Source organism: Microcebus murinus, chromosome 8 (genome assembly GCF_040939455.1).
Source record: "Microcebus murinus isolate Inina chromosome 8, M.murinus_Inina_mat1.0, whole genome shotgun sequence".
NCBI classification, from domain to species: Eukaryota; Metazoa; Chordata; class Mammalia; order Primates; family Cheirogaleidae; genus Microcebus; species Microcebus murinus.
Window position 1 is genome coordinate 52828866 of NC_134111.1, and position 22208 is coordinate 52851073.

The 22208-nt window shown below is 35.1% G+C and overlaps 1 protein-coding gene across 2 annotated transcripts in view; it reads right to left on the reverse strand.

Moving 5' to 3' along the window:
- Window positions 1-22208, reverse strand: part of CHN1 (chimerin 1) — a 185422-nt gene that overhangs the window by 109430 nt on the left and 53784 nt on the right. For both annotated transcript variants that reach the window (XM_076005661.1, XM_076005660.1), the window contains exon 3: window positions 15817-15872. In XM_076005661.1, coding sequence (XP_075861776.1) covers window positions 15817-15872 — 56 coding nt within the window. The remainder of the gene's footprint in view (window positions 1-15816; window positions 15873-22208) is intronic.

Here is a 22208-nt window from a genome sequence, read left to right on the forward strand (position 1 = left end):
AATTAGTTTACCTGCAAATGTATCAAACTAGAATTTTAAATATTACATGCAAAAGTAAAGATAAATTTATGCTTACACAGACATTTATATGCTTGTTTCTAAGTTTTATAAATTCAGAGTAACACTCAAGGGCCTTTTTACAGACTAAAACTGGTTAAAGTCAATGTGACTAAGTAAGACATGTCTTAAAATGAATCCTTGTGTTGAATTATAGATTTGCTTTCTCCAATTTTCTGTATTTAGTAGTTAACATTTTTCCATGATACCATATCATGGGTAGGAAAAATCAAAAATGAGGAGAACAAAAAAGATGTCTAACTAAAAATAAAAGCGCTTATAAAATGTTTTATAACATGGATTGCATACATTCCACTAGAAAAACTTTAAGTTAATCTATTATTGAATATGACATAAAGTGCATAGTATAATATAGGAATTCAATAAATAACTGAATAGCAGATAAGTCATTTTTTACTAGGTTGGTGCAAAAGTAATTGCAGTTTTAGCATTGCTGAAACTTGCCATTTGATGTTGGAATACATTTTTAAATAAATGTGGCTATGTTATACATCATTTTAATGCACATTTCTCACTTTATTTTTTTTGCTAATGACTTACTACTTGCTGTTTATTTTATATTTATTTTAGACTATGGAAATGATGTAGGACAAAAAGCAAATTTGAGTGACTTTCTTATTTGAGTTCAAAATGGGACCTAAAGCAGCGGAGACAACTCACAACACATTTGGCCCACTAGCTGCAAACAAACGTACAGTGCAGTGGTGGTTCAAGAAGTTTTGCAAAGGAAAAGAAAGCCTTGAAGATGAGGAGGATGGTGGCCAGCCATCAGAAGTTGGCAACGACCAACTAAGAGCAATCATCGAAGCTGATCCTTCTTATAACTACATGAGAAGTTGCCAAAGAACTCAATGTTGACCGTTCTAGTAGAGTCATTTGGCATTTGAAGAAAATTGGAAGGGTGAAAAAGCTCAACAAGTGAGTGCCTCATGAGCTGACCAAGAATCAAAAAAAAAAAATCATCATTTTGAAGTACTTCTTGCATGCAACTACAAGAACCCATTTCTCAATCAGATTGTGACATACAACGCAAAGTGGATTTTATACAATAACTGGCAGCAACTTGTTCAGTGGTTGGGCCAAGAAGCTCCAAAAGCACTTCTCAAAGCTAAACTTGCACCAAAAAGAGGTCATGGTCACTGTTTGGTGGTCTGCTGCCGGTCTGATCCACCATAGCTTTCTGAATCCCAGCAAAACCATCACATCTGAGAAGGATGCTCAGCAAATCAATGAGATGCACCAAAAACCACAACGCCTGCAGCCAGCATTGGCCAACAGAAAGGGCCCAATTCTTCTCCACAACAATGCCCGACTGCATGTTGCACAATCAGTGGTTCAAAAGTTGAGCAAACTGGGCTACGAAGTTTTGCTTCATCTGTCATATTTACCTGACCTCTCGCCAACTGACTACCACTTCTTCAAGCATCTCAATAACTTTTTGCAGAGAAAACGCTTCCACAACCAGCAGGATGAAGAACATGCTTTCCAAGAGTTCGTGGAATCCCATAGCATGGATTTTTATACTACAGAAATAAACAAACTTATTTCTCGTTGGCAAAACTGTGTTGATTGTAATGGTTCCTATTTTGATTAACAAAGATGTGTTTGAGTCTAGTTATAATGATTTAAAATTCATGGTCCTAAACCACAATTACTTTTGCATCAACCTAATATTTAAAATATAAATGAAATTTATTAAATTAACTTTTACTGAACAGTTTTATAAAGAATGAACTATTTTATTCACACATAAAGTATTTTAATCAAATTCACCAAACCATATTCTTTCATTTTAAAGTCTGATTTCTTGTATCCGAAAATAAGAAGAGATTATTTAATATATAAGTATTTTGTTCTCCAGGAAATTTGGAAACAGGAAATTTGAAAACAGCAGAAATAAATAATAAAAGTATTATAAATGTGAATTCCTTTTTCTTCTTCCCTGCAATTTTATAGGTTCAGCCTTCTATTTCTTTTAGTAAAGACACTCTGTTTCAAGGCCATAGTTCAAAATAGTTATCTAAAACAAAAAACAAAAACCCTAACCGACCAAACAAAAAACACTATTCTACATTTAAAAAGCAAGTACTTCTGCAAGTATTGCCACCAGAACATTTATAAAATTTCCAAAATGTCTAAAGCTGCTCTTGCCTACAGTGGTAGTGACCTAGTCAGAAGCCACAGGAAATCATTATCTACTTTACTGGTTCACACTGTGAAAAATGATACACACAGACAAGTTAGCACTTTAAACCTAGTCTGGAAGTCTATATGATGCTTAAAAGTTGGCATGTTACATACATGAAACTGTAAGAAATAATATGATTACCTTGGCCAAATATCACCATTTTTTCAGGTAATAGTCTAGAGAATATATTTGTAAAGACTATATATAAAAAAAATAAATACTTTCAAGCATCACGCTCTTGTTCTGGATTGTTTTTCAAAATGGCTCAGTTGTCTGGAGAAGTGGAGGGAGGAAAAGAAGAAAAATACATATTTGATATCTGCTTCCTACAGTGGTAGATTCTGAATTAAAGGCTAGTGAGTTCATTCAATTCTAGCTTTAGATCTACTTTAATATCCTACACTAAAGTAAGGAAGAAGGAAGGAGGAGGGAGAAGAGGAGAAGCAGAAGCTGCTGCTAGTGCCTCATGACTTAGGAAAACAGTCACGTTAATTTTATATATAAACTACTAGCATATTTTAAATCAGAGTTAGAAACTGAATGGCAAATCTTACATGACTCTCATAAATTATTTATCAGTACATTATGGTAAATAAATTTATGTTTAAGTGAAAAAGTCAAAGTATGAGCTCTGTTATTAAAAGACAATTTACCAAAAATTAAATGAAATCATGACTCTCATACAGATAAATTATAAATAACATGTTAAAGATTTTATTCTAATCGTTAATCAATGAGGGGATCAGGCAGATGTTATAACCAATTCAAAAGAGAATCTGAAGAACAGACTACATTTATAAATCAGGAATCTTGAAATGAAAGTATAAATAGAGGCGAAACTAGTTTTTCCACAGATGATGTGCATGGGCAAGGGCTATAAGTGAACTTCTACAAGAGAGGACAAAATCTGCATGTCTATAGATGCATTACCAATTATCTATCAGTTATAGGGCTGTAAAATAGGTCAAAGACTAGAAGCAGACAACTTAGAAGGTGAGCCACATGCAGACCCTGCATAGTCTTCCACTGAAGCACACATTTTCACTGCATTTCTTAAATTATTTGTTTTTCTCATTACAGTTTACACCACAAGAAATATAATATGGAGAACAGCTACATTTCAACAAGCCAAAAAAGATAAACTTTCAAAAATTTAAAGAAAAAACGGAGTGCCAGCAAAATGGAGGCATACTTATCAAAGACCTACATAGAGCTGGGGGTGACTTATAGAGAAAACATGAGGAAAGTGAGAATCAGAAATAAGAAACTTACACAGATTGTTTAACTTTTAATCCTCTATCAATAGTAAGATAAACTTTCCTACTCAATTCTACAGCATTCTGGTTAATTACAAGTATTAGGACTGTAGCTTGCTTTCCATTGTCTTAGACATTCCCAAGAAAATCATTACTGTGGAGCATGACAAATAAGTTAGCTCTCTACCTACTGTCAAATTTTACTAATTCAAAAATAAAGAATATTTACAGTTTTTTAACACTGTATAAATACTACTTAATAATGTGCTGGAAACCAGTTAGTCAGCTTCTTGAGATTAGTTTTCTAGTTTTTGTTTGATTTTTAATCAGTAGATTGCATTGAAAAAGGATAATAGGTAAATTCTGTAAAACAAACTTCTTTGTATTTACTATTTTCCCAATTCAGATTCAAGTAACCTCTAGGAAGTAGTAGTTAAAGGGAAGAAACTATCACTCTGTTTCTTTAATAGTTAACTGGTAAAGGGGTTCTTTTTGGAATTGTAGTTGTGATCTCCAATTTTACAAATATGTCTCTACATCAAGGTACTGCAGATTTTGACTACAGTGCATACCTTACTACCCAATTGTTTGTAAATTACTGATGATTTTCCCCCTCTAATTTGGTCTTGAGGTCTCTCTATGGTGTGTGGCTATAAATTCTAGCCCTGCCCTGATGGGACTCCAGGGGAAGTGGTCATGGATGTTTATAGTGTTTTTTTCATGGGAAACTTTTTTATTCTGGTGAGCAACCTAATACCTAAGTGTCTAATACATGACCAGGAGTCCCTCTCACAGGAAGCTTGAGTATACTGGCAGACACCCTTGTAGTTCTTGTCTGATCTGTGTCCAGTTCATTCTCCTACAAAGATGGTCAGAGCCCTGACCCTGATTCCTTTCTGAGGAGAAGAGTTAGGCTTGGACATGTCTGTGAGTTGAGACACGGGAAGGCAGCACAACAAAACACATGAAGTAACATAAGCAGTGTAATACTTACAGATCCCAAAGAGAAGAGGGCAGCACACCTCAAAGTGCCAATGAGACGGGGGAACCTCCTGGGACAAGCACACTTGACCAGCAAGTAGGGGTCAAGGGAGAGAGAGGGAGGGACCTATTGGCCAAAGCCTTCATTAGGGTCCCAGGGAGTTACTCTAGCAGGTTTCCCCTGGGGAGTTCTAATTGGTGGGTTTATAGCAAGCAGGCATGAGCTCCAGGGAGCCATACTGAGAGGTGGTCACTATATTTGAGCAGTCCATGGGGCTCAGAGGTGAGTCGAGTAGGTTGTACCTAACTGTCCCATAGGAAGGTGGTCATCAAGAGGCAGCTGCACAAGGCAGAGAACTGGAAACTGTGTCAAGGGTGAGTAAGCTCTGTTTATAGTATAACAAAGTCTGACCTATATTCTAAATGGATATTGAGGCAACCTACAATTACAGGAATTTGCTACAACTGAATTTTAAAATAGGCCGTTTCAAAAATAAAATATGGTGAAAATAGGCTTTCAAGCGATAGGATGATTTTAAAATAAACAGTTGGTTTTAATAATTTGAACCATCACTCAACATTCATAAAACAATGTTTTCCATCTAAAAAGTACATTTTAAATCCTAAATAACAGATCATCACTACATGTAAGATATACGAGCATGGTAATCTTTACTTTTATGGAACCAAAAGTTGAGCTATAGGTTGTGGCAGCATATAGCAGCACTCAGCAGTAAAAGCACAATTTCAATCAGAGTGCTTTCCTCCCACTCCTATACCAAACACTAATGCTCCCACCTAGCTGAATGTGTCCTCTAAAACAGAGTAATTATAAAGCAAGCACTTTGTACCTTCCACTCATTCACTTAACAAGTCTTTATTAAGCACCGACTATGTGTCAAGCACTGTTCAAGGTAACTAGAAATACTGGTAAACAAAACAGACCAAGCTCCCTACTCTCATGGAACTTATATTCTAGGAGGGGAAAAAGCAATAAATAAATATAATAAGTAAACCATATAGTATATTACAAAATGAAAAATGTTATGAAGACAAGACAAAGTAGAACAGGAAAGCATTGGGAATGTTGGGGGTGGGGACAGATAAAGTAAGTTTGCTTGTTTGTGTATTTATTTTTAGAGACAAGGTCTCACTCTGTCACCCAGGCTGGAGTGCAGTGGTGTGATCATAGCTCACTGCAGCCTCAAATTCCTGGGCTCAAGCGATCCTCCTGCCTCCTGAGTAGCTGGAACTACAGGTATGCACCACCATACCCAGCTAATTTCTTAAAATTATTTTTTTGTAGAAAGAGGATCTCATTATGTTGTCCAGGCTGGTCTTTAACTCCTGGGATCAAGCAATCCTCCCGCCTTGGCTTCTCAAAGTACTAGGATTACAGGCATGAGCCACTGTGCCCCGCTCTATATAATTTTAAATAAGGTGGTCATGATGGGCATCAAGGAGGAGGGAAAGTTTGAAGGATATGAACGAATGAGCCATGTGTATATAAGAAAGAGGAACTTTCCAGGAAGAGGAGTCAGCGGGAGGCCTTGAGAAATGAGTATGAGCACACCCACCAAGGGACTGCTGCATGGCAGTGTAGAAAGATTTACTACGACAAATTGACTTAAATATATAATAACTAAACACAATAAAAGTATATTTCTTGCTTATATAACAGTATTGCACAGGTATTCAGGTTGTCAAGATAACTGGCCGGGCGCGGTGGCTCACGCTTGTAATCCTAGCTCTTGGGAGGCCAAGGCGGGCGGATTGCTCAAGGTCAGGAGTTCAAAACCAGCTCTGAGCAAGAGCGAGACCCCGTCTCTACTATAAATAGAAAGAAATTAATTGGCCAACTGATATATATATAAAAAATTAGCCGGGCATGGTGGCGCATGCCTGTAGTCCCAGCTACTCGGGAGGCTGAGGCAGAAGGATTGCTTGAGCCCAGGAGTTTGAGGTTGCTGTGAGCTAGGCTGACGCCATGGCACTCACTCTAGCCTGGACAACAAAGCGAGACTCTGTCTAAAAAAAAAAAAAAAAAAAAAAAAAAAAAAAAAAAAAGATAACTGTCCTACATCCAGACACCTTCCACCTTATAGCTCTACCACCTACTTGTGAAGATGTTGTTTTCATCTGAATCTAAACAGAAGGGGAAATAATATGGAGGAATTTTAAGTTGGTAGAAAGTTTTAATGGATTTAGCATTAAAGTTAACTGCTGTTCCACTGGAAAAATTGTCACATGGACATAAGTATCTAAAAGAAGCTGGGAAAATTTAGTATAGCCAGGTTTCCAAAGAAAGGAAGAATGGATTTTTGTAGGTATCTTGCAGTTTCCACATTTCAGCCCTGAATGGTGACAGTATGAAACGGTAAGACTCTGGATACATTATGAAGAGAGACACAATATGATTTCTTGATGGATAATTTGCCTTTGAAAAAAGTGAAAAATAATGTATAATTTTTGATCCGGGCAACTGGAAGTAAGGAAACACCATCATCTGAGATCTGGAAGGCTGTGGTAACAGCAGGTTTGGGGAGGAAGGTGAAGGTCGGTTCTGTTTTGGGAGTGCTATTTACATTTGAGATCTCCATTAGACATCTGATGGAGGATGCAGAGTAGGCATTTTTATATATAGTCTGGAATTTGAAAGAGAGGATGGACTGGAAATATAAGTTACATTAAAAGCTGAAGCTGGTGAAATCATAAGGGAGTAAGCATGGGCAGAGAGGAAATGGGGATTGAGGACTATGCCCTGGAGCAACCCAAAATCCAGAGATCAAGTTGAAGAGAAACCACAAAAGGAGACTGTGGAGGCAGGAGAAAAACTGAAAGAATGTAGTATCCTGGAAACAAAGTGAGAAAAGTGTACCATGGAAGAGAGAGTCATCACCTGTGTCAGATGCTGCTGCGGGATGAGCAAGAGAAAACCAACCACTAGATTTGTACGTGGAAGTCACTGGTGACCTTGCCAAAGTAGTTGTTCTGGAGTGGCAGTGGGTGAAAGTCTGGTTGGAGATAGCAGGCATAGACAACACTTTCTATAAAGAGGAGCAAAGGAATTGGGAAGGGTGGATAGAGAAAGCAGAGTCAAAAGAATTTTTCAAGATGGGAGAAATATGTTGGTGGGACTGTAAATCAGTACAACCTCTAAGCAAAACAGTCTGGAGATTTCTGAAAGAACTAAAAAGACCTACCATTCGATCCAGCAATCCCACTGCTGGGTATGTACCCAAAGAAAAAGAAGTCATTATATCAAAAAGACACCTACACCTGAATGTTTATCACAGCACAATTCACAAATGCAAAGCTATAGTATCAAGCTAAGTGCCATCAGTTAGGGAGTGGATAAAGAAAATGTGTGTGTGTGTGTGTGTGTGTAAGGGTCTAAGGCTCTTATAGGCCCTTTTCACTTATCATTAGGATTACTGCAATTGCCTTCTAAACCAGTTGTTGTTGTCATTGTTGTTTGTCTTTAAAGTGTCCATCCTTCTCTCTGGTCCATCTTCCACACTACAGCCACATGCTCTTTCTAAGCCTAATCGATAGTGTCTTTCTCCTGCTTAAAATACTTCTACTTCCATAGCTATCAGGATAAAGTCCAAACCCTAAGCTTAGGACTTTTCTGTTAGAATCTTTTTGTTACTGATGCCTACGTAGCACTCTGGTCTCATCTTTTACCACTCTCCCACAAGTACTCTGCCCTTGGCCACAGGAATTGCATACATATGTATCAAGGTAATTACTACCAACTCTGCTATAAAGGTTGATCTACTGCTCCACTTCCCACCTAGACTATAGGCTCCTTCAAGAGAGGGATTTTGCTTTATTTGACTTGAATCCTGAGCATGTCCCTCAGAGAATGCTGGCTGAATGCATAAACATATACATGTCACAGGAGGAACCAGAGCATCTATAAGAAAAATAGATATTAATGCACACATTTTTGTAAGCCATAAGAGCATTGTGTTGAAAAATAAATTACACAAAGATATGTCATTCATTCATGCACTCATTTCACTCTACAAACATTTAACTATGCATATCACACACCACTCAGCCTACCTATGTGCTGAGTATAATCTACATGGGGGAGCAGGTAAATAAATAAATGATTAACATCAATTTCCTACTTCTATAACTAGGTCTGAAAAAAAAATTTTTTAAACATGTGATGCCAAAATACACACTCAATATACATCTAACTACTATTGAGGTTAGAATTAGAATACAATGTAAAATGTGTAATTTTCTCTACATTTCTCATTACACTAACAGCACTGACTTGTGTTTCAGGGCATTTTTCCCAGCCTCAGTCTACCTTACCCATTTAGCTTAGAAAAAGACAACTTCATTATTACAATAACAAGAACCTATACTCAAAAACATTATGCAGCTCTCTTGCACACTTTAAAACTGTGTCACAGAGACTAGGGATTTAGTTTTATGCATTTAAAACTCACCACTATATCCCAACTCTTTGGATGGAAGAGCAAAAAAAAAATGTCTATTTGAGGCTCAAAGTTTAAGGATGGTAAAGTGCCAAATTTGTTTGATTTGTATCACATTGGTATCAGTCAACAAAAAATATGGAACTCATTTGATACCTCTATCTAAATTAGATAGAGGGAGAGATTTTATATTATATTTGTATTATAATTGTATTTTACAATGTATTTATATACATTGTAATATATGTATTATAAAATCACATATTTATATATACATGTCTATAATGACAGCTGTATGCACAAAAATATGTAGCATTACTTTATGGGTGATAATGGATTTCCAAGAATAATTCTGACTATATAAGACTTTCACTTTATGTGCTAACTTCAGAATTAATTCTCCCAGAAGATACAACTATATCACATAACAGTAGTATTAAGAATCACTTTCAAGCTTTTAAGTATTAGCTTAGTTTCTAAAGCATGCCTTAAATAATTAGTTGTGACCTGGACATGTTATCCCTACAAAAAGGATTCTTCATATCTGAATTTCAAAATCTGTCTTAGCAATAGCCTTTAATAAAAAATCTTTTATGTTTTAGCATTCATAAAAGCAATTGGTTCTTTTGGAATGTGTCGCTATATCTCTAAATAATACGATTATATTGTAGTTCTTGATTTTTTAACTTGTAGTCATTACATATACATTTTATCCCTGAAAAAAAAAAAAAGCAATTGGCCTGACTTTCTGGAATTAGAAAAAAGTATTAGTTACATTTTGATTTTCTGTCAAATTATTTCTTACTGTTACATATATTGTGTCAGAGTTCAACCCCTAATAATTTATGATTGTTTTAACAGCTGATAATTCAGGTTTTAAAATAAGGTGCTATACATCTTGGTCTCAAGAATGCCAACAGAAACCCAGCTAAGAGGAAGACATGGAGTTCATCACCAGAATTAAGGGTAGATCACAAGAGAAAGGTCACTTGCATGGCTAGTCACTAAATATATGTTCCCTTTGGGCCTGGCATAATTCCTCAGTCCCTGAATTTACAATCTGTGATATGATGCCATGATTAGAAGAAAAAGGAATGGAAATGTGGCCATGCAAACTAATAGGGTCAGTTCTCCCTTTCCTATGACCAGAAGGGAAATTTCTGTAGTAGGGAAAGACAAAATCATTGGATCCATTTTTAAAATTATAATTAGCACCAATAGATAATTAATAACTACTACTTAAAAGAACTATTAACTTATCAATTGTATTAATTTTTCTCTTTTTCTCTTTCCATTTTAGTGAAGAAAAAACATGCAGCCTCAATCCAATTCCTCAGTTAAATATTTGAGGTTGAGTTATTCTCTATCCTTAGTGTTCACCATTCCAATAAAGTTCAGTTCTTCCAAACCAAACACTTACCATTTAATCAAGACTAACACTGAACTCTGCCTGCAATAAGTATTTTTAGGTTAGCTCCATCCCACTCTACTTAATCCTTCACTTTCATTTCAAATGAATATCCAAGTTACTTAATTGTTATATAGAAATTTAACTTGATAGAATAAGCAAACCATTAGCACTGATGGCTTATAAATTCAATGCCTCTATTTATAAACCTCATCATTATAATAATATTGAATATGAACATCATTTCCATAAAAGAAGATCATTTATCCCTATTTAGTAATTGTCCTTTAATTATCACCTGGGAAAAACAGGAAGGCTTGAGTAACACAGAGATTGGTCAAATATAGAAACAAGTTATCACCACTAACTTCCAAAATAAAGATACATATTTATTTTATGCACTCATATTTAACCTTTATTAAACAGTCAAAAATAAATAGCTATAGAGTGTAAATTTCGAACATGAGAGAATAGCACAACGTACAAGAAGAACCAGACCACAGTAAATCTTTTGCATACTCAATAGCACTCCTTGTCACCAATTTGCCATTAGAACATGATTACTAATTTTTTGTGAACGAATATTTAACCAGAGTGAAAATGATGGATTGCTCAATTTAAGAAAGAATATATCAATTGTACAATTTGCTTTTCTGGTTTCCCAGTGCCTACAGGCCTGCATTTAACCAACAGAACAGAATATGAATGCTCTATTTCCTCAGGGGATGACAATTTCAGTCAATCGCATGGCAAAGGTAAATCAAAAGGAACTATTTTTAGAGACTCTGTCATCCACTTCTCCAGTACTGTATTCTGTGTTGTATCTTTGCATCAAGGTGGATTACCAAAAGGCTATATAACATTGGACTACATCAGATGAGCCCTTTAAAAATTAGCTTCACTGATTTGTTGTTCCTTAATGTTATGCCAAATGAATTCTTTTAAAAAGACTTTAATTCAGGAAAAAAAACCTGGATCATATTGGCCTTTCTCTTACTTAAGAGTTATACTTTATTATTGTGAAACACTTCACACAATTACACTGATTCTCAAGCAGCACTGCAATCAATTGGCATTTTGTTGTTTTTATTCACTTAACATTTTTCATTCCTTTTATTATGTCTTCATTTGTGTGGTCAAAAATTCTTTTGAGAAAGGCATGGCATAGCTATTTCTAAATAAATATAACTGTTTTACTAATAAATACTTTAGGATTTTCCACAGAACTACTGCCAATATATTTTACTTTGAGTTAAAAGTTTAAAAAGTTATATCTGGACAGAACATGGAAGAAAATGGAAAATTTTATTAAATAGCATTTAAAAAATTGCCCCCACATGTAAATTATTTAGCCATCCTTGATCATGGCATAGTAGCAATAACATGTAATCATCAAGTACTACATACTCATTCTATGCTTACACCATATGCAGACTGGACATCTACATATATCTAAACTGCAACCGGATATTCCAAAGATAATCTCATGAAATTCCCTAATTTTGTAAACTGGTTCTCTTTGTAATTAACTATATACTTTCAAAGCTACAGAGTTTTTTAAACCAAATGTCATAATGACAAAATCCATTTCAACATTAATTAATCAGTGGAGAAGCAATTCTTTTAAATAATATATCATCTAAGAAAGTTACTGTGATTCCATATTATCTATGAATAATATATAGTCCATACTCAAATTTCTCCAATTGTACCCAAAAATTATAGCTTTAAAATGTATATATAACTTCAGGACACAATCAAGGTACACAATGGATATGATTGCCATGTCTCTTTAGTCTTCTCTAATTTTGTATGGTCCCGCTACTGTTTTTGGTCTATTATGACAATGACATTATTTATAAAGCTAGGGCAGATGTCTTATAGAATGTACACATTCTGGATTTGTCTGACTCATATTCTATAATTAGATTTCAGTTAAATATTTTTGGCTGAAATACTATACAGGTGATATTGTACGTCCTACTGTATCACTTCAGGAGGCACATATCAGTTTGTCCCATTACAGGTAATAGTAAATTTGATCACTTGGTTAACTGCCAGATCTCTCCATTATAAAGGTATATTTTTATCTTTGCAATTAATAAATAATTGGTAGGGTGATACCGTGACACGATGAAAATATCCTGTTCACCTACAGCCTTTCATGCAATGGTTCTAACATTCAATAATGATCTTGCCTGAGTCAATTAGTGTAAATTAGTGATTTTATAATTTTATCATTCTTTCCACATTTTAACTGCCACTCTTCTGTAAGAACAACTTCACACTTCTCCCTTTTATCTTTTTATATTGGGGTGCATTTTTTGTTTTAAAGTATCATTATGCACTTACTAATTCTCTTTCATCCAATGTGTTATAATCTGTTACTATTATTATTTTGATGTTCAAATTGTCCTAAATTTTGCCTGTGGGAACACTTCGAGTGGGCTCCTGTGTCTTTTTGATGAGTTCCTATCAGTTCTTGAGCATTTCCTTGCTTTCCGACACAACAAGAAGTTCCAGGACCTCTCTACCCTACATTTTGAAATCAGGAATTTCTCTAAGGGACACTAGCTCCTTTTAGAGTATGAAACAGTGTTTGGAAAACAAAATCTAGGCACTGGGTATACTCATTCTTACTGGTGCACTATTGTTGGTAAGCCCATGAACTAAGATAGAAAAAAACATTTTTCAAAATCTATAAATTCACATTAACAACCCCAATTCAAAATTAATACCAAAGTATATTTCCTAATTTTGCCCCATTCTTTATTTGTATTTCCTAAGATTCCTGGTTCCCCCCAATCCAATATAATTCCTCATTTGCTCTATCCTACATTATAAACAAAATGATTTCAGGATTACTATACAAGTACTGCTACCAACTACAAATCTACTAAGTACAGTTAAAGATACTTTTCCATTTTTTTTGTCCCTAGAATACATCCTTCTAAGTCTGTATGGTCAGAATAACATGCTTAAAACCTACTTAAGCCAAAGCATACATGAAAAAAAGCTCAAGATCACTAATCATCAGGGAAATGCAAATCAAAATCACAATGAAGTATCATTTCACCCTAGTTAGAATGGCTATTATCAAAAGAGAAAAAATAACAAATGCTGGCAAGGATGCAGAGAAAAGGAAACTCTTATACACTGTTGGTGGGAATGCAAATTAGTACAGCCATTATGGAAAATAGTATCTAAAAATAGAACTACCATATGATCTAGCAATCCCACTACTGGGGATATATCAAAAGGAAATCAGTATGTTGAAGAGATTTCTGCACTCTCATATTTACTGCAGCATTATTGACAATAGCCAAGATATGGAATCAACCTAAGTGTCCATCAACAGATAAATGGAGAAAGAAAATGTAGGGTATATACACAATAGAATACCATTCGGCCATTAAAAAATAGTGAAATCCTGTCATTTGTGGCAATATGGATGAGTCTGGAAGACATTATGTTAAGTGAAATAAGCCAGGCACAAAAAGATGAATATTGCATGTTCTCATTCATATGTGGAAGCTAAAAAAAATTGATCTCATAGAATTAGACAGAAGAACAGTATTAACTAGAGGTTAGGAAGGGTAGTGGGGAGGTGAGCATAGAGAGAGGTTGGTTAACAGATACAAAATTATCCTAGATATAAGAAATAATTCCTAGTGTTCTATAACACTATGGGGTTATTACTAAAGTTAATAATAATTTATTGTGTATTTTCAAATAGCTAGAAGACAGGATTTTGAATGTTCCCAACACAAAGAAATTATAAATGTTTGAGCTGATGGATATGCTAATTACTCTGATTTGATCATTACACATTGTATCCATGTATCAAAATATCACTGTTCGGCCGGGCACGGTGGCTCACGCCTGTAATCCCAGCACTCTGGGAGGCTGAGGAGGGTGGATTGCTTGAGGTCAGGAGTTCGAAACCAGCCTGAGCAAGAGCGAGACCCCGTCTCTACTATAAATAGAAAGAAATTAATTGGCCAACTAATATATATAGAAAAAATGAGCCGGGCATGGTGGCACATGCCTGTAGTCCCAGCTACATGGGAGGCTGAGGCAGCAGGATTGCTTGAGCCCAGGAGTTTGAGGTTGCTGTGAGCTAGGCTGACACCATGGCACTCACTCTAGCCTGGGGAACAAAGCGTGACTCTCTCTCAAAAAAAAAAAAATATCACTGTTCTATACCCTATAAATACATATAATTATTATGTTCAATTTTTTTAAAGCTACTTAAGTTAATTTTTTGGTGATTATACTATGAATGTGTCAGGTTCATTTGTTTCTATTTCTATTCAATTTTAGGGTTAGCTTTTATATCGTTTTTTAATTTTGTTGTTTCAATATGTGAAAAATTTAAATAGTTCAAAAATCACAACTATACAAAAACATATTCTCAGAGAAGTCTCATTCCTATCCCTATCCCCTCCACAGTGCTCCTCACCCACTCCTTATGCTATCTTACTGGTCTCTGGTTTAATCCTTCCTACCTTTCTCTTTTGCAAAAATAAACTATTTAAAAACATTTTTTTCATTCTTATGAAAAAGGGATCTACTTACTACATGTATATACGTTTTGTATCTGGAAATTTTTCCATATCAGCTCATAGAAATCTTCCTTTTTCTTTTTAGTATTATATTCTACTCAATCAGTCTCCTGTAGATAGACATTTAGGTTTTTTCCAATATTCTGCTATTACTAAGTTATTCCATATTTGTACAGATAATTCATTAGGGTAAATCCCTAAGAATTTGAATTGCTAAGTCAAACGGTAGATGCAAGTATAGTTTTGTTAGATATTACAAAATTCTCATAGAGTTGTATTATTTTACATTCCCATCAGCAATGTATAAGAGTGCCTGTTTCCTTACAGGCTTGCCAACTAAGTATATTCCAAGCCTTTGAACATTTGCCAATCTGCAAAGTGATAATGGTCTCTGTATTTTTATTGGCATTTCCCCTATTATCAATAAATTTCAACATCTTTACATATATTGTCATATGTCATATCTTTTTTTTGGTGAATTATACATGTCTTTTGTTCATTTTTTAAAATCATGATTTAAATCTTTCTTCCAATGGAAAAAAAATTTCAATAACCCTACAATGATGCCTTCAAACTTTATTTAAAAAAATAAAGAAAACATAAAAAATGAAAACACAACATATGAACTAACCAAAAAGAAAAACATATGAATTAACCAAAAAACTATACTGTAATATTCTAAGCTGTGTTCTAAACACTCCATTTAAAAGTGGCAGTACGACAAGTGAAATAATGTTAAGAAAAATGCATTCAAGTGGCAATTTTACGATGCAAATTAGTGTAAATGGTTAATGCCACAAATAACCAAGCCTCTGAGGAAGGTCAAAATCTAGGAAACAGAAGATTGAGAGGCATTTTGCTCTAACAGTTTTACTGCACCCACCTCGCAAGTACAGGTAATCCTTCGAGGATGAGGGGCTTCTTGCTGCAGCTGATATACTGTGAGAGGTAGAAACAAAAGGTGTCAGTTTCCCTTATGTAGAACTTATAAATATATTAGGAATAATAAACTGGCTGCTGTTTATGTTCACAGTAAAACTGGTATAATCTTATTTGTTATTAAATTAAAATTTGTTATGAACAAAACAAAGATAGTAAACTAAATTTAGTGAAAGTCCACAAGCAAGCACAAACAGAAAAATCATAGTTCACACAAGTATATTTGTATCTTATAACAAGTCAGTGCTGGACATTTGGTCTTGTTCTCCATAATCTGGTCATTTATTTTCCCCGTATTGCTGATGTAAACCAATAATGCTTATATACATTTTATTTTTCAGACAGGGTTTTCCTCTGTTGTCCGGGTTAAAGTACACTGGCCTGATCACAGCTCACTGCAACTTCAAACTTGTAGGCTCAAGTGATCCTTTTGCCTCTAACTCCGAAGCAGCTGGTACTATAGGTGTATGCCATTATGCCCACCTAAGTTTTGCATTTTTAGTGCAGATAGAGTCTCGCTATGCTGCTCAGGTTGGTCTAGAACTCCTGGCTTCAAGCAATCCTTGCATCTCCGCCTTTGAAAGTGCTAGGATTACAAGTGTGAGCCACTGCACCCAGCCTATATATATTTTAAAGCACATTATTAGGTGTCAAGCTTGATACTAAAATCAGTATTTACAGGCTAGAAGTAACAGATACACTGTTTTTCTCCTCTATTTATATGGCATCTTTCTTCAAAGAGAATCTTTCCCTAAAATCAAAATTTCTGACCAAAGTTACCACCACTTATTCAACTAGGACAAATGCAACAAAAAAAGGAATTCAGATACTGAAATAACTTACCAAAAATGTGAATAACTTTTAAGGCATCTGAAAATCAATCAGTGAAAATGATACTGAAACCATGACCTCCTTCTAGTCTCACTTCAGGCTTTTTGATTTAAAATGAAAATAAATAAATAAATAAGTAAATAGGATTGTGGCTGTTAGAGAAACTGTGTTTAAGTATGTCTAAGTTTATCTCTTAAATAGTTTTTTTTTTATTTCTACATATATAATCACATATAATTGAATTTAAATTAGTACTGTAATTAACTTGGACATTTTGTCAACATAACATCCAGGCATCTGGGACTGTCCGATAATGAATGACTCAGATTTAAACTGGTTATCATTATACAGACTCTCCTTCTGACCATATTTATTCATATATATCATGGGAACATATACTATTAGACTACACATACACAAACATAATTTAGGCTGTATATATATGTTTATATACATATACTATACACACACATGCTAAGAAAACACACATCACTACTCTGCATTTCTATGCAAAGGGGCTATAGCATTGTGGTTAAGAATTTGACTTCTTGAACCAAATCATCTGGGGTTTGAATATTGGGGCTCTGTCATTAACACTACATTCTGTGCCTTATCATTTTTGTAAAACAGGGTAATAACAGTTTCTACTTCATAAAATACTATAAGGATTAAATAATTGACTATACACAAAAGACTTAAAACAGTCATTGGCACATAATGCACAATAAAGATTACCTATTATTATATGTAGGTGATTGATATTAATATATAAAAATTTTTTATAATAATATTTGATTATCAGAATGCACCTTGAGTTCGTCACTAAGATATAACATCTGGATAATGCTATAAATTTAAAAGCAACTGAGAAGATACAGCTTTAATGTTTAAAAACCAAAAAGCAAGGCACTTCCTCAGTAATGTTTGAAATTCTACTGATAAAAACATGTCCCTTTGCCTTTTTCTCCTGGTTGCAAAATTCCTAAGAGAGGTAATACATTAAAATAGTTTTAGGCTGGGCATGGTGGCCCATGCCTGTAATCCCAGCACTTTGGAAGGCTAAGGCAGGAGGATCACCTGTGCCTGGGAGTTCCAGATCAGCCTGGGCAACACAGTGAGACCTTATCTCTACAAAAAATAAAAACAATGAGCCAGGTATGGTGGTGTGTGCCTGTGGTCCTAACTATTTGGAAAGCCAAGGCAGGAAGATCACTTGAGCCCACCAGTTTGAGGTTACAATTTGCTATGATCATGCCACTGCACCTAGGCTGGAGCCTAGGTGACAGTACAAGACCTTGTCTCTGGAGGGGAAAAGGTAATTTTAGATACCCATATTTCATTGTAAGAGTTTATCAAAAATATTGCTGTGGACTGGGCATGGTGGCTCACACTTGTAATCTAGCACTCTGGGAGGCCAATGCAGGATGACTGCTTACGCTCAGGAGTTGAAAACCAGCCTGAGCAAGAGTGAGACCCTGTCTCTACCAAAAATAGAAAAATTAGCTGCGCTTCTTGGCACACGCCTGTAGTCCCAGCTACTGGGAATGCTGAGGCAGGAGGATCACTTGAGCCCAGGAATTTGAGGATGCAGTGAGCTATGATGATGCCACTGTGCTGTAACCTAGGCAAGAGTGAAAGACTCTGTCTCAAAAAAAAAAGTTCCTGTGAATATAGTTTTATAGGTTAAAGAGATGATGTGAAGGGAGTTAATTCTGAGACAGAGAAGGGAAGAGCACTGAAATCAAATTTGTCTGGCCCTGATAGTGAGTATACATGTGTATCACCCAAAGATATCTGTAAACTGCCATCTTCCTTAAAAGCAGCCAAAACATGATTTTAAGGAGGATTTTTCAGGCCTATTCCTCCAAAATGATAACTATAAGGTGAAAATTAAGTTCATATTTCTACTTTGATCAGTAATTCTCAAAAGATTAGTTGTTTTCCTTTGTCAAGAAATGTTCTGGAAAGCACTGTCACCTTGAAAACACAATTTGAGAAGTGAATGATAGTCAAGAACATCATTAAAAGTTAGTAGAGAAATGAGAATGTTGATTTTGATTCAAAGCACAAATACTGTAGTATCTGGTTATCATCAGTAAGTATTTACCTATTTAGTAAGCAACCATTAAGATAAGCCAGTATGAAAAAAGGGTGAAAATATCATCACATGAAAATTGATTCAGTTTCACTTTTTGTTTTCACTGGAGTTTCAGATGGTATAGTGTTTTTTCTTTAACACTAAATCACATTAAAGATATTTACTTTTCAATATTTTTCAGTCCTTCTAATAGCCTCAAAGGGTAGTTCTGTTTCATAAAGAGGAGATTTTAGGCAAATGCCTCCTGACTGATTACCAACGGTTAGTCTATCTTTAAGACTTATTTTGAATAAATAATACATAAACGGGAGGAGTCTCTGGATATTTTACAATCAATACAACAAATTTGGATTCACGGAACACCTATCAAAATGATAACTAATAAATTATACATAGTGACCAGATACAGTTGACTCACCCCTGTAATCCTAGCACTTTCGGAGGCCCAGGTGGGAGAATCACTTGAGGCCAGGAGTTTGAGATCAGCCTGGGCAACATAGTGAGATCCCATCTCTAAAAAAATTTTTTTTAAAAATTAGCCAGGCATGGTGGCACACAGCTATAGTCCTAGCTACTAAGGAGGCTGAAGTGAAATGATGGCTTGAGCCTGGGAGGTTGAGGTTACAGTGAGTTACATAAGCACCAGTGAACTCCAGCCTGGGCAACAAAGCAAGATCCCATCCCCCAAAAAATAATAAAAAAATTATACAAGGTCTGTCGGAAAAGTATCCAGCCATGTAATATGAAAAATAGAGACATTTATTGAAGATGATACAAGATACAAGAAACAGTGTACATACGACGATGACGCTTCAGTCCTCTTCCAAGCAGACTCCTTGGGACCTCACACAGTTTTCCCAGCATCTCTTAATCTAACCTATACACATTCAACATTCTCAGGTGTTCTCCTTACAGGCCTCCTTCCAGAACGTGGATCACTGCCAACAGATTCTCAACCATCTTTGAAGTGTCTGTGCCACACTTTTATTTGCGCTGCACTCATTGCATCATCCCCAAAAGCCTTCTGAATCATCCCAAATGCTCAAACTTAACACAAAATTTGACGTAGATTTGTTGCTCTATTCGCCCAATCATTTTGAATGCAACGGCCTCACAGTACACATGCTCACTCAACGGTGTCTAGCGCCCCACTGACTAGTACAGTGAAGTTGTTCATTGCTGGTGCACACACATTCCAGTCCACTCTCACTGGCTGCCAGGTCACACCCATGTTGCGCAAACCATTCTCGCTGTATTAACAATGGGTGGATACGCTTTCTGGACAGACCTCGTATACAGTAATAAGACCTAATTAGTTCAGGCCCTCCTCTCTCAGTTTGAAATTTTTGATAATCTGAATAGGAATTCAGCTGAATTTAAATGGCCATGATCATCAAATGATTCACCAAAAATTAATAGCTAAATTCAAGATGAGAGGCTATATGACTAAAGTACTTAACATATTTTCAATCACGTTAGGAAGTGTCAATGCTTTATATACTCATTAATGAAATTCTCAGTCCATAGAGATAATACACGATCAATCAAGTTCAGAAATCACAAATTGGTATCTTGAAGCCCAAACTGACTCACATGTATTTTGTTTGCTGTCTTTTAAATTTGACTGTGTTTTAATGTGTAAAAATTAAGATATTAAATTTTATCAAAAGCAAAAGAGAATTTCAGTTTCTCTTGAAAACTCAGAAGATCTGACAACACCAGACACAGAATCTTACATGACAATAATAAAAGGGGGCTAATTCTGAGCTCCTCTCTACAGACAGGTATTCACAATCTACTTTCTCACAGACCCTACCTGGCTTGCTTGCCTCATCTACTACATGTAAGGCTTCTTGTTTAATTCAAACAATACGTATCAAAATGCAATAAAACAGTGTTTGTCTAAAAAGAGTCCACCACATGAATTTTTTGCTAATTCTATTTCCCTACTAGTTTATATTTGTAAGGTGTCAGAATTATGTTTTTACAAGATCATTTTTACCAGAAGTGGAAAGCAAACCAGAGGCATGGGTAAAATAGATTTCTTACAGAATCAAAACTGTGAAAAGCTGTTCAGACCTCACCATGACATGTTTTTTGGACAGGAAAAAAAACCCCAACACGTAATAACTTTTGACATTAAATTGTCCCCTTTAAGTTTATATTAATAGATCTAACACAGATTAAAAATAAACAATTAGGACTTCTTGAATAGTTTCATTCTGCGTGTACCTCCTTACAAAAACTGACATTAACTGATTATTTTTAAAATCTCAATCCATTTTGATTTTATTACCATTTTGAAAATTTTTTAATAACTAAATTTACATTGTATCACAGAGAAGATGCTGAAGCATTATAATTTGTTAGTCTCAAAGACTTTCAGTAGAATTTACTGTCAATTACTAACTTTAAACCAGATATATATACATATTTTTAATATAATATATATATGTAGGTCTGGCCTAAGACTTAAAAATTCATAATGGCTCAAGTATTAATATTAAGGGTACTGGACAAAGCCTATACCTCAGTTATTTAAAATTCCAATCTTCATTGATAAAATAAAGGTATAGCAGGCTTGTTAGTCTTTAAAATTTTTCCTATGAAGAAAAGATTACTGCATGGATGAATTCCTCAAGGTACTATTAATAAATATCTTACTGGAGATTACTTACAGCTAGCTGTAAAAACTGCAAAATTGAGAGTGGCAAAGGCAAAACTGTACAAAAAGATTCAACTTAATCACAATTTTTTCTAAGTCAGAATTTTGACAAACACTTAACAGTCTATATGATCAGGCTGGGTGCAGTGGCTCACACTTGTAATCCTATCACTCTGGGAGTCTGAGGCGGGAGCATGGCTTGAGCTCAGGAGTTTAAGACCAGCCTGAGCAAGAGCGAGACCCTCTCTCTATTAAAAATAGAAAAAAAAAATTAGCTGGTTGTCATGGTGCATGCCTTTAGCCCTAGCTACTTGGGAGGCTGAGGTAGGAGGATTGCTTGAGCCCAGGAGTTTGAGGTAGCAGTGAGCTATGATGATGCCACTGCACTATACCTGGGGTGGCAAAGCAAGACTCTGTCTCAAAAAATACCCCAAATAAACAAAATCTATATGATCATAACAATTCATAATTAGAACACAATTTTTGTTTTCTCATTGGTAAAATTTCTACATATTCAAATATTAGAAGATCAATATCGTGATTTTAAGAAAATTTCATATGACCAAAACAGAAAAAGGACCTTTCCACTTGGCTTTAACAGTTTAATTATAAAATTTCCTTAAATCGCAAGTTTTTCCATTTGACAGTGAAAAGATATTCTAATAGTTTTATATTAGTTAGATATTCTAATAGTTCTAAACTATTCTAATAGTTTCCCTCATGTTTCTATAATACTATTAAC